We start from the raw sequence: 17,004 nt of genomic DNA on the forward strand, positions 1-17,004 counted from the left end.
GGCTCCCCTCATCTGCACCCAGCAGAGTCAGATATGGCTCAGGCCTGGCCCTTATTCTACAGCATCAACCAGACAGACCAGATGCTTGCCCACCTTCAGTCCTTCTCCTCAGTGCCTGAGCATTTCACGCTTCCTGACAGCACCAAGAGCGGAGTGCCACTCTTCTATATCCCTCCAGGCTCCACCACCCCGGTGAGTAGCTCTGAAGTGTAGTAGCCCCATTTCATGCCAACTTGGGTTGCACAGCATCTGGAGCCCAGGACCACCACCTTCTATTCCTTTCTCACGTCTAAGGCACCTAAGCCAGAAGCCCAAGCTTTAACCTTGAGAGCTTCTCTTCTCCTTCACCCTAAGGCCCGGGGGAAGAGGAGGATCTATACAGACAGGCTGTCCTGAACAGAGCACAGGTGGCAGAGGCAAAGACTCACACAGTGTCTAGGTGGTGGTATCCCAGTCCCAGCAGACCATGAGCCCTTGCCCCCATCTCCATGTGGCATACTCTGGCTCCTCCAGCCACCTTCACCTGTGTGCATCCACCACCAGCCACCATGAACTGTGTACTCCCTGAAGACCACAGCTTCCTTGGTCCTGTGCTATCTTCACACTCAGTCCATGCTGTCACCCTAACACTGACGGGCAGGTGGCTTATGCTATTGTGGAGTGGCCACATCATGAGGTCCTGCCACCATTTAGGGGCTTTTCTCCCAAGTCGGTGACATAAGCTGGGCTCATGGTTCCATCCTTCTCCTGGATTCAGCTTTAAAGGGCTACACAGTCTGTCCCTGGGCCCAGTCATCCAAATCTAGCCTTCATAGTGGAAACAGTTTTTGCCTGTGCTTCAGGCTGGGCTGTAGCCTTAAACCACTGCTGTCTCTGACTCTCTGAATGGAGTCCACTCATGGTTTTGTTTGCTCTTTGGAGTTTGTACCCTGGTGCTCTACAAATGCTCCTATAGTGCTGTCCTTCCTGTCTTCAGGTGCTCTCCCTCCAGCCCAGTGGTTCTGACTCATCCCATGCCCAGTTTGCTGCCTACTGGAAGCCAGTGCTGTCCATGGATGCAAATTCCTGGCAGCGATGGCTGCACATGCATCGCCTGGTGCTAATCCTGGAGCACGACACGTGGGTGCCCTTAGGGCTGGGCCATAGTTGGGGTGGAGTATCGGGGTCAGGGGGATAGGGAATGATGGGAAGGGGAGCAGCAGATGAGCTCTTACCAACTGTGGCCAAGGAAAAACTACAGCCTTTTACTTGCCTCCCTGTTCTTCAGTCCCCATAACCTCAGGCAAGGCCTAGAAGAGAGTGATAGTAGTCCATTCCTTTTCTCCAAGACTGGGGCGGGAAGGTCTAACCTCAGTCCACACCCCTCTTCCTAGACCAATCCCCAAGCACTTGCACACCCCGGGCAGCAATGGGCGCTACAGCACTATCCAGTGCAGGATCTCCCACTCCTCCCTGACCTCTCTGCTTCGGGACTGGAGCAGCTTCGTACTAGTCGAGGGCTATTCTTATGTCAAGCTGCTTTCCAGGTGGGCAAAGTGATGTCCCTTCACCCCCCCACCTCATCCCATGTCTCCCTCTAACCCCAGACCTCACTCCTACTTCCTGCCAACCTTGGGCTGCTCACTGACTCCCATTTCTCTCCAGTGCCCCAGACCAGCCCCCCAATTCCTTCTACATGGTCCGTATCATTTCCAAGGCCCCATGCATGGTTCTTCGCCTGGGTTTTCCCATTGGCACACCAGCACCTGCCCGGCACAAGGTGAGCTGGGCCCTGACTGACTCTGACCAAGGAGCCCTAGGGTGTAGACTAGCTCCCTCTCCCCAAACCCCACAGGGCCAGGTCTAATAGAGGGAGGAGCCCCCAGACCAAGGAGGACCTGGAGAAGAGGGCTGTGTCTCACTTTGTCTGTGAGCCCCTTCTCCCAGACCTGTAGGAGATGGGAGTAAGAGGATGTGACCACATTTTCCCCTTAGATTGTGTCAGGCTTGAGGGAAGAGATCCTGCGGCTGCGTTTCCCCCACCGGGTACAAAGCAAGGAGCCAACGCCCAAGGTGAAACGAAAAGGGCTAGGGGGCGCTGGTGGGGGCAGCTCTCCCTCCAAGTCACCCCCGGTGCTGGGGCCACAGCAGGCCCTGTCTGACCGGCCCTGCCTTGTGGTCCTGCATAAGCCACTGGACAAACTGCTCATCAGGTTGGTACAGAGGTGTGGAAGGGCGTGGCTTAGGGTATGAGTGGTACAGAGGTGTGGAAGGGTGTGGCTTAGTGGGGTATGAGTGGTACCGAGGTGTGGAAGGGCGTGGCTTAGCAGGATATTAGTAGTACAGAGATGTGGAAGGGCATGGCTTAGCCCGGTGTGAGTCTGGCCTAGCGGGGTATGAGTGGTACAGAGTTGCAGAAGGGTGTGGCTTAGCGGGGTATGAGTGGTACCGAGGTGTGGAAGGGCGTGGCTTAGCGAGGAATGAGTAGGTCAGAGGTGTGGAAGGGTGTGGCCTAGGGGGATATGAGTGGTAAGGGGTGTGGAAGGGTGTGGCTTAGCCGGGTATGAGTGGTACAGAGGTGTGAAGGGCGTGGCTTAGCCGGGTATGAGTGGTACAGAGGTGTGAAGGGTGTGGCCTAGCCGGGTATGAGTGGTACAGAGGTGTGAAGGGCTTGGCTTAGCGGGGTATGAGTAATACAGAGATGTGAAAGGGCATGGCTTAGCCGGGGATGAGAGAGATCGCTGGGGAGTTGTCCCATTTCCTAGGTATGAGAAGCTACCCTTGGACTACCGGGCACCCTTCTTGCTGACACTGGAGCCACCAGGTCCACTGCCCTTGGTGTCAGGCCGCTCAGCCTCTTCTAGCCTGGCGTCACTATCCCGCTACCTCTACCATCAGCGCTGGCTTTGGAGTGTCCCGTCAGGACTGGCCCCTGCGCTGCCTCTCAGCGCCATTGCCCAGCTCCTCTCCATCCTCACTGAGTATGTCATCCAAGCCTGCCAGGCCACTCAGGGCAAGGAGAGAGCAAGTGTAGACTGGGACACTAGCAAAAAGCCTATAGCACACACTTCCCCTTTCTAATTCCCAGTCTGAAGTATAGAGCAGCATCTGCTACTGCCCTCCCTGTCTCCTCCCATCACCCAATTTGTTCTGTCCTCTCTCATCCTCACTGGACTTGTTATACCCTGAGGGACCACCAGTCTAAGCAGGGCCACCAGCAGACTTGGCTCCCTGAGGACTGCTGGGAGGTGGGTGTATCTGGGGAGAGCTTGTAGACTCAGTGTCTCTTCTTCCCTTATCTTATCCTGGCCTTGCCCCGGCCTTTATGGGACTTCAGAGTCCGACTTTCTGAAGGATTCCACTTCGCCTGCAGTGGAGAAGGAATCATCAACATGGTTCTGGAGCTTCCAATTCAGGTACGTGCCATCCCCCATGACACCTCCCTGCCAAGGTCTGTCATAATCCCAGGGACACTCACCTCTGAGCTGGGTTGGGACTACTGGAAACTGCCTCACAGGGACCATGTGGCCAGAAGATGCTCAAGGTCTGAGGCTGCAGTCATAGGACAATGTGGTGAGGAAACTGAAATTCTGAGGGCCAGAGCTAGGCCAGGCCAAATCTCTGCCTTGGCTGGGATTTGCCCAAGATCTCCCATTTTGCCAACAGAATGAACCATCAGGGCAGGCTGCAGCTGAAGAGAAGCACACCTGTGTTGTCCAGTACATCCTCTTCCCCCCACACTCTACCTCCACCAAAGACAGGTGAGACAGGCCATCTGTGAGGGCCGCCTCTGCAGAGTCAGCCTTCTATCCACTATCCCCTAGAGGTCTGGCTCCCATATCCTGAGATGATCTTGATCCCAAAGTCAGGGAGGGGTGCGGTGTTTAGATGCTTCATCAGGCAGACGCTGGTCTGGGAAGGCCTTGTGTGACTCGTGGCTGTCCTCTGTGCCTGCCTCCTTCCCTCCATGAGGTTCACTCCCTGCCATGAGGCTGTGCATTGGACTCAGAGCCCTTCCTCCTTTAGCTTCTCGACAGATGATGACAATGATGTGGAAGTGGAGGCCCTGGAGGGAGACTCAGAGCTCAATCTGGTCACTGAGGTGTGGGTGGAGCCACAGTATGGGCGAGTGGGACCTGGCCCTGGAAGCTGGAAGCACCTCCAGGACCTGACATATTCTGAGATCCCGCAAGCTGTGAGTGTCCTCAGAACAGTACCCACACCTCTCTCACTGGATTGGGGTGCCATCTCTTTTGGAGTACTGCAGTCTGTGGGCTTCCTGGTCCCTCTGAATGGCTGGGACTGTTGAAGCTTCCTGAAGAGCTGGAACCCAGGGTATCCTGGGCTAAGAGGGGTTGACTCCTGACCTCTGATGTTCTTCTGTAGCTCCACCCACGGGATGCTGCCTGCATAGGCTCCATGCTGAGCTTTGAATACCTGATACAGCTGTGCCAGAGCAAGGAATGGGGTCCTCTGCCCCCAGAGCCGAGGGTCTCTGATGGTGAGTGGGGCAGGCGGCCCACTGATGGAGCAGGGGAATGGGTAGGGTAATCTGGGTCTCACTGTGTCCTGTCTTTCCTCCCTCGTAGGATTGGATCAGGGAGGAGATACCTGCGTCCATGAGATCCCTTTCCATTTTGACCTAATGGGATTGCTGCCACAGTGCCAGCAGCTCCAGATGTTCTTCTTCTTGCTTGCCAGAGGTAGGTGAACCTGGTACCCTTTCACCCCACACCTAAAGGGCCAGCAAGCCTGGAAGTATTACAAAATAACAAACAGATGGGTCAGCAAGTGAGCAGATGAGTGGCGGGGGCAGGAGGAGCCCATGAGGCTGAAGGAGGGGCCTTGCTGGTCAGGGCTGAGCCGGGGGCACCGGGCAGCAGGAGGCTCTTGGTGCTGAGCAGAGTGTGTGTCGGGCAGAGCCAGAGGGTGTCCCTTTCGCCGAGGGGTCCTGTCCCGCCAACGACATGGTGCTGTGCCTGCTGCACAGCTGCCTGGGGCAGGAGCTGAGTGACCGGGAGATCCCACTGACCCCCGTTGACCAGGCTGCCTTCTTGAGTGAGGTGCTGCGGCGGACCTGCCACGTTCCAGGTGAGTTCCCCACATCCTCCTGACACCAGACCTGGCCCAGCCCTTTTCCCCCACCCTCACAGGGTGGTTTCTGTCTTTGAGTTTTGGCTTTCCCCTTCCTCCCCCTTTCTTCAACCCAGAGTCCCACCTCTCTGCTGGCCCTGCCCTCTTTCACCCATCTCTACCCCCATTGTAGGTGCCGAGGGGCCACTGCTGGGGGTTCATGGGATCCCGAAGGAGCAAGCAGTCGGCAGCACCCAGGCCACAGGAGACTCCGCTTTTACTTCCCTGGTCAGCACCGATTCTTCTCCCTGAGCCCTTGTCACACTGACCTCCTTCCAGCACCACATCTTCAGGCCCCAACCTTCTATCGCCCTTGAGGCTAAATGGCATCTGCCAATGACACAATGCCATCATTTTCCATTGTCCTGGATCTTTCAAGCTATACCTAAGATGAGTCAGCTCTAGGGTGGAGGAGGGGAACAGGGGTTGGACATTCTCTTATAGATTGCTCTAATTTCTGTTTTTCTCTTACAGAGTGTAGGTCTTCCTGAAACTCTCAAGCCTCTCATCTCTGCCCAGCCCCCTCAGTGGCGCTGCTATGCAAGGCTTGTGAACCCCCAGCATGTGTTTCTGACTTTTCTCCCAGCTACCTTCTCAGGTGCCAGCTGCTGACCTCCTCACGAACCCCCTCAGATACAAACCCCTGAGCTCCCTCACTGGCCCACCAGGCAGCTCTGATTTATGTCTAATCCTCTTCAGATGTCCAGCGTCTGGCTGCCTGTGGCCTGGAGGGACACCCTCAAGAGGAGACAAAGCCTAAGTTTGGGGATTGGAGTGGGGCTCCCAGTCTGAAAGATCTAGGAGGAACTGGGGTCAAAGCTACAAAGTCCCAAGTCCCTGTCCTCAGTGTGACTCTGGCTAGTGGTAAGGCTGCCAACTCAAGGTGGGCAGGAGTGGGAGTGGGAAACAGATAGGGCTGGAAGACCACGTGACACCTTTTCTTCACAGACAATGCCCAGAATCAAGGAGAGCTAAGCCCACCCTTCCGTCAAGACTTACAGGCTTACACTGGCCGTCAGGCTTCCCAGACAGAGAGTGCAGATGGGCCCCGGACCCGGTGTCCTGTCTACATCTACAACTGTTCACTGGAAGCGCTGAGGGAACAAATGGTTGGCATGCAGCCCCCTCAGGCGCCCCGAGACCTCATCTTCCGGTGAGTGCCTTCAGTGTTGACCTGTGTCCTCGCCGGGCCATGGCTCCCAGCCAAGAAGTAAGTACACACTAACAGGCATGGGCAGGTAAGTTGCTGCCATATCCTGCTGGCTCCTTGCTTGATTTCCCTCAGCAAACCCTTGAACTTGCTAGGCCATGAATACACTTGATATGTGTCTGTAGATGATCCATTGGAGTGTGGATGGCTAATGAGTCTGAGGTATCACTTAAGGGAGTTGGTCAAGTTCCATTTTCCCTCGCCTTCCTAGGACTCAGTTCCTCGACCACCCCTCCCCATCCTCAGCCTGGATGGAACCCCGGTACAAGGAGGCAGCTAACCACTGTGCCCTGCTGCAGGAGCATGCACAGCGGTGCTATGTCCGTGGTGAGCAGGAGGGCCGTGGGAGGGAGGAGTGGGGCCCTGGGGGAGATACAGGGATTACAGGGTGGGGACTGGAGAGGCCATTCCAGAGCTTGAGCCTCATGGCCCCTTCCACTTCCATCAGGGCTATTCCGCAGCTTGCAGCAAGCACAGAGTGTGACCTCCCAGGATTTGCTGACAGCAGTAGATGCCTGTGAGGAGCTACTACAAGAAATAGACATCACCCCATTTCTCCTTGCATTGTGTGGCCACACTTGGGGTTTGCCTCACGTACCCCCAAGTCCTGGGCCTCTCAGCCCTGGGCCCTTCAGCAGCAGCATGGAGGAGGGTGCTGAGCCTCGGGAACGAGCTATCCTAGCTTCTGAATCCAGGTTAGGATTATACTTGAATGATGGATAAGAGGGTACGCAGACCAAGTCCCTATAAACAAGGACCTTCCAGTCCTGGGAATGACTGTGCAAGGTAGTATCTAAGCACCTGAGAAGCAGTAGTGCTTTGTCACCAGCTCCCTGACTCCCATGCAGCCTTCCTCCCCGATTTGGCACAGGCAGCAGTCTGCCTCCCAGGCTCTCCCCATCTCCCCTGCTTTGGTGTTGAGTGATGAGCTAAGTCAGGGATAGGGAGTCCCCTGGTGCTAACCGTGAACATAGAGACTTGTTCTGAGGACATCCACACAATAGTAGGAATCTCCCCAACCAATCTGTGAATTTCATGGGGGCCAAAACTGTATTTTGCTCACTGCTAAGTCCCCAGCTCACCTTAGGGGCTCAACAGGTCCCTGTTGAAGGGAGGAAGGGGAGGAGAGAAGGAGAAAGGCAAGCAGGCAGACAGCTATGGGTCTAGCATCTGCAGTGTGTTAGCGTTGGGGAAACAGAGGAACCAGAAGAATGGATATGCTGATGACTCCTAGATTGGAACTCCAGTCTGGTTCTCTCTCTGGAGCTCTAGATACTCACTTTTCATGCCCCCCAAATGAATGCATTTTCTTCCCACTAACCCTTGATTTTTCTTCATTCATGGTGAAAAATATCACCCTCAATCTAGTGATCCAAGTCAGAAAACTGGGAGTTATTGCTACTCTGTTTCATAGAAATCCCCATCCGTTAAGAAATATGAAGGTTAAGGCTGGGTGCAGTCACTCACTCCTGTAATGCCAACACTTTGGGAGGCTGAGGCGGGAGGATCACTTGAGCCCAGGAGTTCAAAACCAGCCTGAACAACCAGGGGAGACCTTGTTTCTACAAAAGAGTTTAAAAATTAGCTGGGCATGGTGGCACACGCCTGTGGTCCCAGCTACTCAGAGGGCAAGTGGTGATGGTGCCACTGCACTCCTACCTCAGCAACAGAGTAAGACTCTGTCCCCAAAAAAAGGAAAGAAAAAAGAAAAAGAAATATGGAGGTTAGAGCCAAAATGTGTAGGTTGGTTCTCTTTGCCTCTTTCACCACCCATGACATTATGCTAAGTACTCTTCCTATGGACAAAAAGGCTTCCTGTGCTGCTCCCCAGTTGGGAGGCAGGCTGCTTCAGAACTTGATGGTTCTTAACACTTCAACATCCTTACCCCAACCATTCAGCATAGAGACCGAGGACCTAAGCGAGCCTGAGTTTCAGAGCACCCGTGTCCCTGGCATTCCAGACCCTGGGCCAGAGATCTCTCTGACAGATGTCTGCCAGCTCAGAGGAGAGGCCCATGGTGCCCTTCATAACGTCATCCAGGTGGGAAGCTTGGGTGAAGGCAGAAGAGGTGTAGAGTCCTGCCTGTGCAGAGGGACAGGATTCTCTCCTGGGTTGGGGGTATGCATGTGTCCTGCTCTAGGGTAGAGAGTAGTGTCCTGTTGAGGGGTGGCTGACATTCTAACCTCCTTCTAAACCCCACAACAGGAGAAGTTCCTAGAGATCAGTCGTCTCCACTTCCGCACAGTGCCTTCCAATCCCCACTACTTCTTCTATTGCCCTCCATCCAGCAGGCGAGAAGTGAGTGGCTCTCTTCCTTACCTCTCTCATGCCCTCAACCCAGAGGCCCACCCAGACCCTCTTGACTCTTGGTTCCCTGAGGCCTGAATGTGGCTCTTGTCTTGCCTTAGATCAAAGCCATCTCTTTCTTTTGCCTAGGATGAGGGACCTCGGGACACAGTAGACAGAAAAATCAGTGACCTGGAGTTTTCAGAGGCTGAGCTTATGGGAGAAGAAGGTGTGTGGGCAAGTGAGTCAAGGTGGGGAAGGCTGCTTCACGCCGAGATTCAAGGGTTCCACTGCCAGCCTCTCATTGACCATGTGACATGCACTACTAGGAGACACATCTGCCTGCTGTGTGGTCACTGAGAGTGACCCAGAGCTAGAGGTAGAATACCGGGAGAGCCGTGAATCAGACCTGGGGCCTGCTGGGCTAGACTCTGCCTCGCTGTCAGACGTAGACACTGTGAATCCTGATGAAGACTCCTTCAGTATCTTGGGGGGCGACTCACCCACTGGACCTGAGAGCTTCCTTCATGACCTGCCACCGCTCTTCCTGCACCTCACGTGCTCCGTGCGGCTACGTGGGCAACACAGCTCAGTACCTGTGTGCAGCCTACCTACCTGCCTGGGTGAGTTGGAGGCAGCCCAAGGGAAAGCCAAAGGTCCTGGAACAGCCTGCCTAAGTGGGAGTGGAGGGGAGCCTAGGGGTTATGTCTTTTAACACATAGAACTTGGAGTCTGTGCTTGTCTTAGAGCCCTCAGCAACCGCTAACTTTCCCCCTCTCCCAGGCCAGGTGCTTTCCAGTCTGGAGGGCCCCCCAGTTGGAGGCCGAGTTCCCTTGAGGGACCTCAGTGTGACTCTGGATGTCTTCATGCTGACTTTGCCCCTGGAAGTGGAGCTCCCCACGGCCTCGGACGCTCAACACCACCGGTGTGTCAGCAAGTTTGGTGGAGGGGGGGGGTTTGGGACCTTGTTAGGGTAGGGGGACCACTAAGGGAATCTAGAGCACTTGGGGACTAAGGAGACCTTGAGGAATCCAACAAAGGAGTAAGGAGGAGGCCCTGGTAGGATAGTAACTCCTGACCTTTGACTTTTGTTCCCACCCTGTTCAGGTCAACATCTGAAAGCAGTGCTTCATTCCCACGATCCCCAGGGCAGCCATCATCTTTAAGGTCAGATGATGGCCTCGGGCCCCCACTGCCACCTCCAGAAGAAGAGAGGTACTTCTTTATCTCCCTCTCAGAGTTCATTACTGCTTTTCAATTTCATTTTCTGGAAACCAATATCTTAACCTTTCTTCCAATTAGGCACCCAGGACTATCCAATTTGGCCACGCCCCACAGACTGGCTATTGAGACCACCATGAATGAGGTGAGCCCCCCACCCCCAACACTGTAACCGATTGCCTTTCCATCGTATGAGTGAGATAAGGTACCCCCTTTGTTCTGGGATAGAAGTGAGGCCTCTCAGTCTGTGAGGCAAAGTATCTTCTAGTCCGGGAGTAAGGGGATGCCCAAGGAAGCCAGGGAGTTGCCCTTTGTCACTTGCTGTCTAACCGTAGATCCGCTGGTTGTTGGAAGATGAGATGGTAGGGGCACTCCGAAGAGGGGGCATCCCACAGAGCCCTGCCCTGCACCGTGCAGCTGCCCATATCCATAGCTCTCCTGGACGCTCCACCTGCCTTCGCCAAACTCTGCCACTGAGTTTTGTATTTGGGCCAGAGCGTTCCCTCACACAATTCAAGGAGGTAAGTTGCCCTCCGAACACTGCAGGGTCACCTTGGGGCCCGTCCTTCCCTGGGCCCCAGGTACAGGACTGGAAGGCCCTCTGTTAGTTCGAGCTCATAGAGTTATCCCTCCTATCTCCCTACTCACATCGTCTGCCCTAACCCCTGTGCTTGGCAGCCCAACTCAGTGGAAGGAAACCCAGCTCCCACTTGAACCTGTTGAACCTTAGGCAAGTCACTGAATCTTTTCTTACGTCAGCAGTGGGGGTGCCAGCATCTGCTTTACCAGGTAGTTAGGAGCGTCTCATGAGGAAGTGTAGCTCACCGTGTGTAGGGAGGGCTGCCCTGCCTGAACTGTGATCTTGGCTCCTGCTCTCTAGGAGTTCCGCCGCCTCCATCTCCCTGGCCATGTTCTTCTTGAAGACCCTGACAGTGGCTTCTTCTTTGTGGCAGCTGGCCAACAGCCAGGTGGGTCCCATGGGGAGCCTTCTTCAGCGGCCTGGGCTTGGCACAGTCATGAGGACAGGGCTGAAGGCATCGAAGGGGAGGTGAGTCTCACCTGGGAATGGAGGGGGGTGGTGGGTGTGTAGGGCCTATACCTCAGTCCTGACTTCCTATTCCTCAGACCCTGACAGCCAGCCCCCAAGCACCGGGGTCCCCAGAGGATTCTGAGGGTGTCCCCCTCATCAGCCTGCCCAGCGTGCCACAGGGAGGTAAGAGAGGACTTGGGCAGCAAAGTCAGGAGGCCAGGACCAGATCCCTGACCATGCTTCCATTTTTGGAGGGAGGCCCTAGACAGGATTGAGAGAGACTCCAGGCATTTTCCTTCTCTATCCAGGGAGTCAGCCTGGGCCCAGCCGGGGACTAAGTCTCATGTCCAGTCAGGGTAGTGTGGACTCAGACCACCTAGGTAAGCTGGGGGGACGGGGTGAAGGACTCTAAGCTGATGGGAGGTGGGCTTAGGGCTGTACGGGGAAAGGTCTGGGCAGGAGGCATCAGAAGGGACTAATCTGAAGTCCGTCAAGCCAGATGCACCTGGAGGATCAGATGAGTCAGGCCCAGCTTCGTGTGGGATTGACCTTCAGTGCATCTTACACAGGTTATGATGGTGGCAGCAGTGGCTCAGACAGTGAGGGTCCCAATGATACCCTTGGTGAGAAGGCCCCCTTCACATTGCGGACTCCACCTGGGCTAGCACCTCCACAGCCTTCACTCTCAGGCCTCCCTGGGCCCTGCCTGCCTGACTTCTGGCTCATTGTCCGGGTCCTGCAGGACCGTGTGGAAGTGTATGCACATGCACGGTAAGTAGAAGCCAGGGCCTGAACCCTCATGCTCCCGTTAACCTCTTCTCTCTGCTCCCACAGTACCTCTCTCCAGTGTTGTTAGAAGTAAGACTTGGGACTGAGAGCTTGGGTAGAGATCCAACTTGTATTCTTAGGTTGGTGGCTCCCGATCACTTCCCACATCTTACAGCTAAGCACATCACATTCAACTGTCTTATGGATGAGAGTCGAAAAGCTGATGGGGATTTTGGCTTCTAGCTGAGCATTAACGACATCTAAGGATCAGAGCAGCTTTAGAAGCTCATGTATAAAAATAAAGCATAATAAGGCTGGGCATGGTAGCTCATGCCCGTAATCCCAGCACTTTGGGAGACCAAGGCAGGCAGATCACTTGAGGTCAGGAGTTCGAGACCAGCCTGGCCAACATGGTGAAACCCCGTCTCCATTAAAAATACAAAAATTAGTTGGGTGTGGTGGCAGGTGCCTGTAGTCCCAGCTAATTGGGAGGCTGAGGCAGAAGAATCTTGAAGCTGGAAGGTGGAGGTTGCAGTGAATGAGATTGTGCCACTGCACTCCAGCTGGGGCAACAGAGCGAGACACTGTCTCAAATAATAATAATAATAATAATAATAATAATAATAAGGCATAATAGCTAATATTTATCAAGTGCATGCTATGTGGTAGGCACTGTTCTGGCGCTTACGTGAATCCACTCATTTATCTACATAACCCTAGGGCGTATTAATATCCTTATCATATGGGTGAAGAAACTGAAGCACAGGTCAGTTAAATACTTGCCCAAGGCCATAGTAAGTGATAGAGCCAGGATTCCTGCGTAGGCATCGGTTCACTACTGCTCTCATCTCAGGGGTGGGTGGCATGTGCAGGTAAGGTGGGGCTGAGAAGAAAGGAAGACCACCATTCTGAAGAAGACTTGAGAAGAAAGAAGAGGTGCACAGCATAAAGGAGCCTCAGTGTGGTGCCCATATGGGAGCTGGTGAAGCAAGCGTGGAGCCTCGGCATCCAGAACTGCTCTTGAGAATTCTGTCTCTTCCATTTCCCACCAGGTTTACCTCTGTCTAAGCCTGCTCTCTTTTCTTGGTTTCTCTTGGCCCCACCTCCATGACTTTCTCTCCACTTTTTGATACGTATAACTGCAGTTACGTCATATCATATACATATCATGCCATTACATATAACTCCTCGCCACTGTAGTTCTGGTCAGATTATCCTTCCTTCCCAGGAGCCTGATTCGGGAGGATGGGGGGCCGGGCACTGAGTGTCGCCACCTGCAGCAGCTCCTGGTGAGGCGAGTTGGGGAGATCTGCAGGGAGGTCAACCAGGTAAGGGGCAGGACTCTCCAGGCCCGGAGACACAGAGCAGATGAGAACCAAATTTCTAAGAACTTGATTTTCAGAGGCTATTGGTCCATTTCAGAATCAATAATTATGGAAAGTCTGACTCCCCCAGTTAGTAGGATGCTGTTTCTCCCCCAGCTCCCTACAGCCTTGGGAGTGCTCCACAACCCACCCCCAGTAACACTGGGTTACTCTCTCATACCTTCCCAGTAACCATGAGATACTCCCTCTCATTGCACTATGCTAGCATTAGTGATATACTAGTGACCCAGACAGAGGGACGCTGTAACTCTGTGGAGCTTGTGTAGAATGGGGGACAGTTGAACAACTGAATTACACAACTTATTTCAATTACAATTGTGAAGAATCCTAAAAGGAACAGTAGAAGCTGCTATGAAAGCATGTAACAGGGATCTGACCATCTGAAGTATCAGGGAAAGCTTCTTAGAGGAAGTGATTTTTAAGCTGAGACTCGACGGATGGTGAACAGATTCTGGCACCAAAGGGGCAAGTGTTCCTGACAATCACTCTCAGAGGCCTGAGCTTTGACCTCTCTGTGATGACTGATACTCTTGTTGACCTCCAATCCCCAGTGATAGTGGTCGTTCTCTCTGGCGTTTGATCACCCCTGACCACCACCACCCACTTAGGAGGAGATATTTCAGTTCCCTAACCTCGTGCTCCTTCTCCTAGCGACTGCTTCTTCAAGACCTTCATGACAGCCACGTGTGTAACTCTCTTCTGGTGGCCGAGAGTGAAGAAGATCTGTGGCGCAGTGAGACTCCCTTCCACTCCCGTCAGCGGGCACCACTGCCCAGTGATGGTGAGATCCCACCCAGGAGCCTCCCTCACAAAGCAGTGCTGCCGCCCTTTCTTTTACCAAATACTCCGGTGAAAGCTGAGGGCAGAATCCTCATTACTTGGTCATCAGTGCCAAGTACTAGAGAGACAGCAAGGAGGATAGGACAGGAAAGGATCACTGGACTTGGCTGCTGCTGCGAATTCATCAGTGATTTTCATGGAAGTAATTTCAGTAGAGAGATGGGAATAGAAAGCAGATGAAATGAAAAGTGAAAGAGGGTGATAAGTGGGGCAGAGAATAACTACTCTTACAAGTAGCTTGGCAGTGAAGAGACAGAGGAAATAGATATGGCAGTAACTAAAGGAAGATGGGGGCAAGGAAGGAGCTTTAAAATAGAGACTTGAGCATGTTTATATTCTATAGGGAAAGAGCCGGGCGGGGGGAGAGGTTGAAGAATACAGAAGAGATCACTGAAGGGGCACCAGGCCGTGATCTGTCTTCCCAAGAGCCTGCCTCTGCCTGGCCCTGTCTTGTTACCCAGAATGACCATCTTTCCCTGGCAGGGAAATAGACAGGAATGAGGAGTCTGGGGGAGTGAGGACAAGCAGGCCAGTTCCCAAGTAAGAGAAATCCAGAGAGGAGGAGCCTGAAGGCCAGTAGAATTGCCTTCTGATTGGCTGTTCCTCCAGACAGGCAGCCACAGGACTGCTTTGGGATTTCTAGTCATGGTAAGGGAACATGATAATCCACTCAAGATGGTAACTGAAGTCTCAACACTTCTCCCTTCTCTTACTCCTAATGACCTCTCACCCAAACGGACAGAGGAAAAGCTGAACCATAACATTCCTTTGCAGTTCTCTGGTTTGAAAGTAAAATCAGACCACTCCTTATTTTTAACATTCTCAGCAAGTCATAGACAAATGTTTCTGACATCTCCAGGAGAATGCATCTCTCAGCACATCCTGGGATCTCTTCCATATCAAAGCAGAGTCCCCATAATTAGTGGACTCCCATGGTTTCAAAGGCATCTTCTGCAAATTGAAGATGAGCTAAGACAGGTGAACACTTTTACTTCAAGTGACTTCCGGCATCCTGAGATGTAAGACCAGTCAGAACCCAGACACAGCCCTTCCTCATTTTAGTCTCTCCAGAATTTTTCCCTGAAACCCTTAGCAACCAGTATTCCATTCCAGAGCCTCTGCCTCTACACAGAAACTGCAGCCTCCTGGGTAGCCTGTGTGCTGTTCACACTTGACAGCGGCTTCTCTGAGAAACAAAACTGCCACTTTGATTCACTGGAAGGCTCCCTGGAAACCTGAAAAGGGTCGAAGGAGGCATTGTACTGTAGCCATGGGCTCCTGTGTACTGCAGCCATGGGCTCCTGTGTACTGCCACACTACCCTTTGGGTTTATTGGCGTTTCTGTCTTCCAAAGCCCAGGACACAGTTTATCCCTCCTCTGCAGCTGGTGTGCATAAGCAGCCATACCCTTTTGGTTTTAATGAGGTTACTGTTGCAACTCCCTGGAGGACATAGAGTGCTACTGACATATATTGTGGCAGGGTCAGAATCTCTTGGCATGATCTTGAGGATTTCCTCATGCTTTGCCTGCCTTGATACCTCTCATTAGCTCCTTCTCTAAGTCTCCTTGAGATAGTTCCAGAAGCCTTTGTGCTATAACCTGTGTTCCTAAGGGCATGCGTCTGCCTGGCCCTGTCGTGTTACCCAGAATGTTCATCATTTCTCTGCAATAGTCAGGGAGGAGTCTGGAGGAGTGAGGACAAGTAGGCCAGTTCCCAGGTGAGAAGTCTGTGGAGGGCAGAGGGCGGTGTGTCCCATTTCTAATCCCTGTTCCCCCTCACCCAGATTATGCTGCTGATGAGAGCTGTGCACCCCGAGGGTACCTGGCAGCCACAATGCAGTTTGTCCCTGGCCATTTCTCCTGTGACGTTGTGTGGGGAACTGTGATCCGAGTCCATTCACGCCTCAAAATGGGGCCCAGCATGGGGGTCTCTCGGGGTATGTGATTGGCATGAGAGGGCAGGTGAGCATGGGAAGGATCTGGAAAAGGCAGTTTCCTGAGCCCATATTATTCCCCCAGCCATCCAGGCCCTGCGCTCTGTGCTCAATGCCTTCTCTGTGGTGAACCGGAAAAACATGTTTGTTTACCAGGAGCGAGCAACGAAGGCTGTGTACTATCTTCGGTATGTGGCCCTTGGAAGGTGAGTAGGGCATGAATTAAGGATGGCATGGGAGGAGGCATGTCCAAAGACATGCTGCTCTTTCCCAGGCTCCTAGAGACATCCTGCAGTGACCGGCCATGGAAAGGGGATGCGCTGCCCCCTTCCCTCGCTCTGTCCCGAAGCCAAGAGCCCATCTACTCTGAGGAAGCCTCGGCATGTATCACTCCCACTCCCTGATGCCCCTGTGTGCCCCTTGCCCTTTGCTCTCTGGAGCCGGGGCCCTGACCACAGTTTTCCTTGTAGGGTCCTCGTTCTCCCTTAGACATGGCCTCCAGCCGCAGTTCAGATGCTGCTCGTCCTGTGGGCCAAGTGGACAGACATATCCAGCTGCTGGTCCATGGTGTTGGGCAGGCAGGTAAGGTCTGAGGAGGGGGTAGGGGAGTGGCCACATGAGGCTCCAGAACCCTCTGGGACTTCTCTTAGAACCTTGCAAGCATTACACTAGAAGTTATGTAACAGTCTCAGCCCAAGACCTGGCACATGTTAAGTGAGCCATAAATATTAGCTGGAGGCTCCAGACCCTCTGGGACTTCTCTTAGAACCTCCTATTACTCTGTCCTGGGCCCCTCCTCTAGTTCCTGCTGTGCTCGGGGCTTTCCTCAAGCAGGAGCTGCATGGGAAGGGACTGGCTTCTGCCATGTTCAGGGTTAGGACTGCAGTTGATTGAGGCATAGCTTGGGGAAGCGGAGCTGGGGTGGCTGGAGAACTGGTGGTGCCACCGGCCTGATACCAGACTGGGTTCGTGGTGAAGAGGATGGTTATTCGGGATATATTTTGTCCAAGGTGTCCAGTAGGCAACTGGATTTTCCAACTAATATTTATAGCTCAATTAACATGTGCTGGTCTTGGGCTGAGACTATTAAATAACTTCTAGTGTAATTCTTGCAACAAACCTATGAGGGCGATGCTATTATAATTCTCATTTTATGGATGAAGGCACAGAGGTTTTGAGAGTAAAACTCAAGTGTCCACAGTCACATAGCGAGTAG

The 17,004-nt window shown here is 53.4% G+C and overlaps 1 protein-coding gene across 6 annotated transcripts in view; it reads left to right on the forward strand.

The window, feature by feature from the left end:
• The window catches only part of SZT2 (SZT2 subunit of KICSTOR complex), a 60,855-nt gene that overhangs the window by 31,422 nt on the left and 12,429 nt on the right, over positions 1-17,004 (forward strand). For 4 of the 6 annotated variants that reach the window (XM_032160476.2, XM_032160479.2, XM_032160480.2 and 1 more), the window contains 36 exons: positions 63-192; positions 977-1,119; positions 1,374-1,526; positions 1,645-1,759; positions 1,975-2,192; positions 2,745-2,960; positions 3,317-3,395; positions 3,646-3,740; positions 4,006-4,174; positions 4,366-4,480; positions 4,569-4,682; positions 4,900-5,070; positions 5,246-5,340; positions 5,587-5,710; positions 5,812-5,976; positions 6,061-6,265; positions 6,534-6,649; positions 6,771-7,017; positions 8,222-8,363; positions 8,529-8,621; positions 8,760-8,850; positions 8,939-9,232; positions 9,393-9,534; positions 9,717-9,824; positions 9,912-9,975; positions 10,166-10,351; positions 10,711-10,878; positions 10,956-11,043; positions 11,169-11,240; positions 11,430-11,631; positions 12,857-12,956; positions 13,665-13,794; positions 15,639-15,791; positions 15,874-15,976; positions 16,063-16,168; positions 16,259-16,370. In XM_032160476.2, the coding sequence (XP_032016367.1) occupies positions 63-192; positions 977-1,119; positions 1,374-1,526; positions 1,645-1,759; positions 1,975-2,192; positions 2,745-2,960; positions 3,317-3,395; positions 3,646-3,740; positions 4,006-4,174; positions 4,366-4,480; positions 4,569-4,682; positions 4,900-5,070; positions 5,246-5,340; positions 5,587-5,710; positions 5,812-5,976; positions 6,061-6,265; positions 6,534-6,649; positions 6,771-7,017; positions 8,222-8,363; positions 8,529-8,621; positions 8,760-8,850; positions 8,939-9,232; positions 9,393-9,534; positions 9,717-9,824; positions 9,912-9,975; positions 10,166-10,351; positions 10,711-10,878; positions 10,956-11,043; positions 11,169-11,240; positions 11,430-11,631; positions 12,857-12,956; positions 13,665-13,794; positions 15,639-15,791; positions 15,874-15,976; positions 16,063-16,168; positions 16,259-16,370 (5,024 nt within the window). Of the gene's footprint in view, positions 1-62; positions 193-976; positions 1,120-1,373; positions 1,527-1,644; positions 1,760-1,974; positions 2,193-2,744; positions 2,961-3,316; positions 3,396-3,645; positions 3,741-4,005; positions 4,175-4,365; positions 4,481-4,568; positions 4,683-4,899; positions 5,071-5,245; positions 5,341-5,586; positions 5,711-5,811; positions 5,977-6,060; positions 6,266-6,533; positions 6,650-6,770; positions 7,018-8,221; positions 8,364-8,528; positions 8,622-8,759; positions 8,851-8,938; positions 9,233-9,392; positions 9,535-9,716; positions 9,825-9,911; positions 9,976-10,165; positions 10,352-10,710; positions 10,879-10,955; positions 11,044-11,168; positions 11,241-11,429; positions 11,632-12,856; positions 12,957-13,664; positions 13,795-15,638; positions 15,792-15,873; positions 15,977-16,062; positions 16,169-16,258; positions 16,371-17,004 lie in introns of those variants that run through there. The other 2 variants (XM_032160477.2, XM_058443502.1) reach the window with 2 other exon arrangements.

The sequence above is a fragment of the Hylobates moloch genome, unplaced genomic scaffold (assembly GCF_009828535.3).
Source record: "Hylobates moloch isolate HMO894 unplaced genomic scaffold, HMol_V3 SCAFFOLD_8, whole genome shotgun sequence".
Lineage (NCBI taxonomy): Eukaryota > Metazoa > Chordata > Mammalia > Primates > Hylobatidae > Hylobates > Hylobates moloch.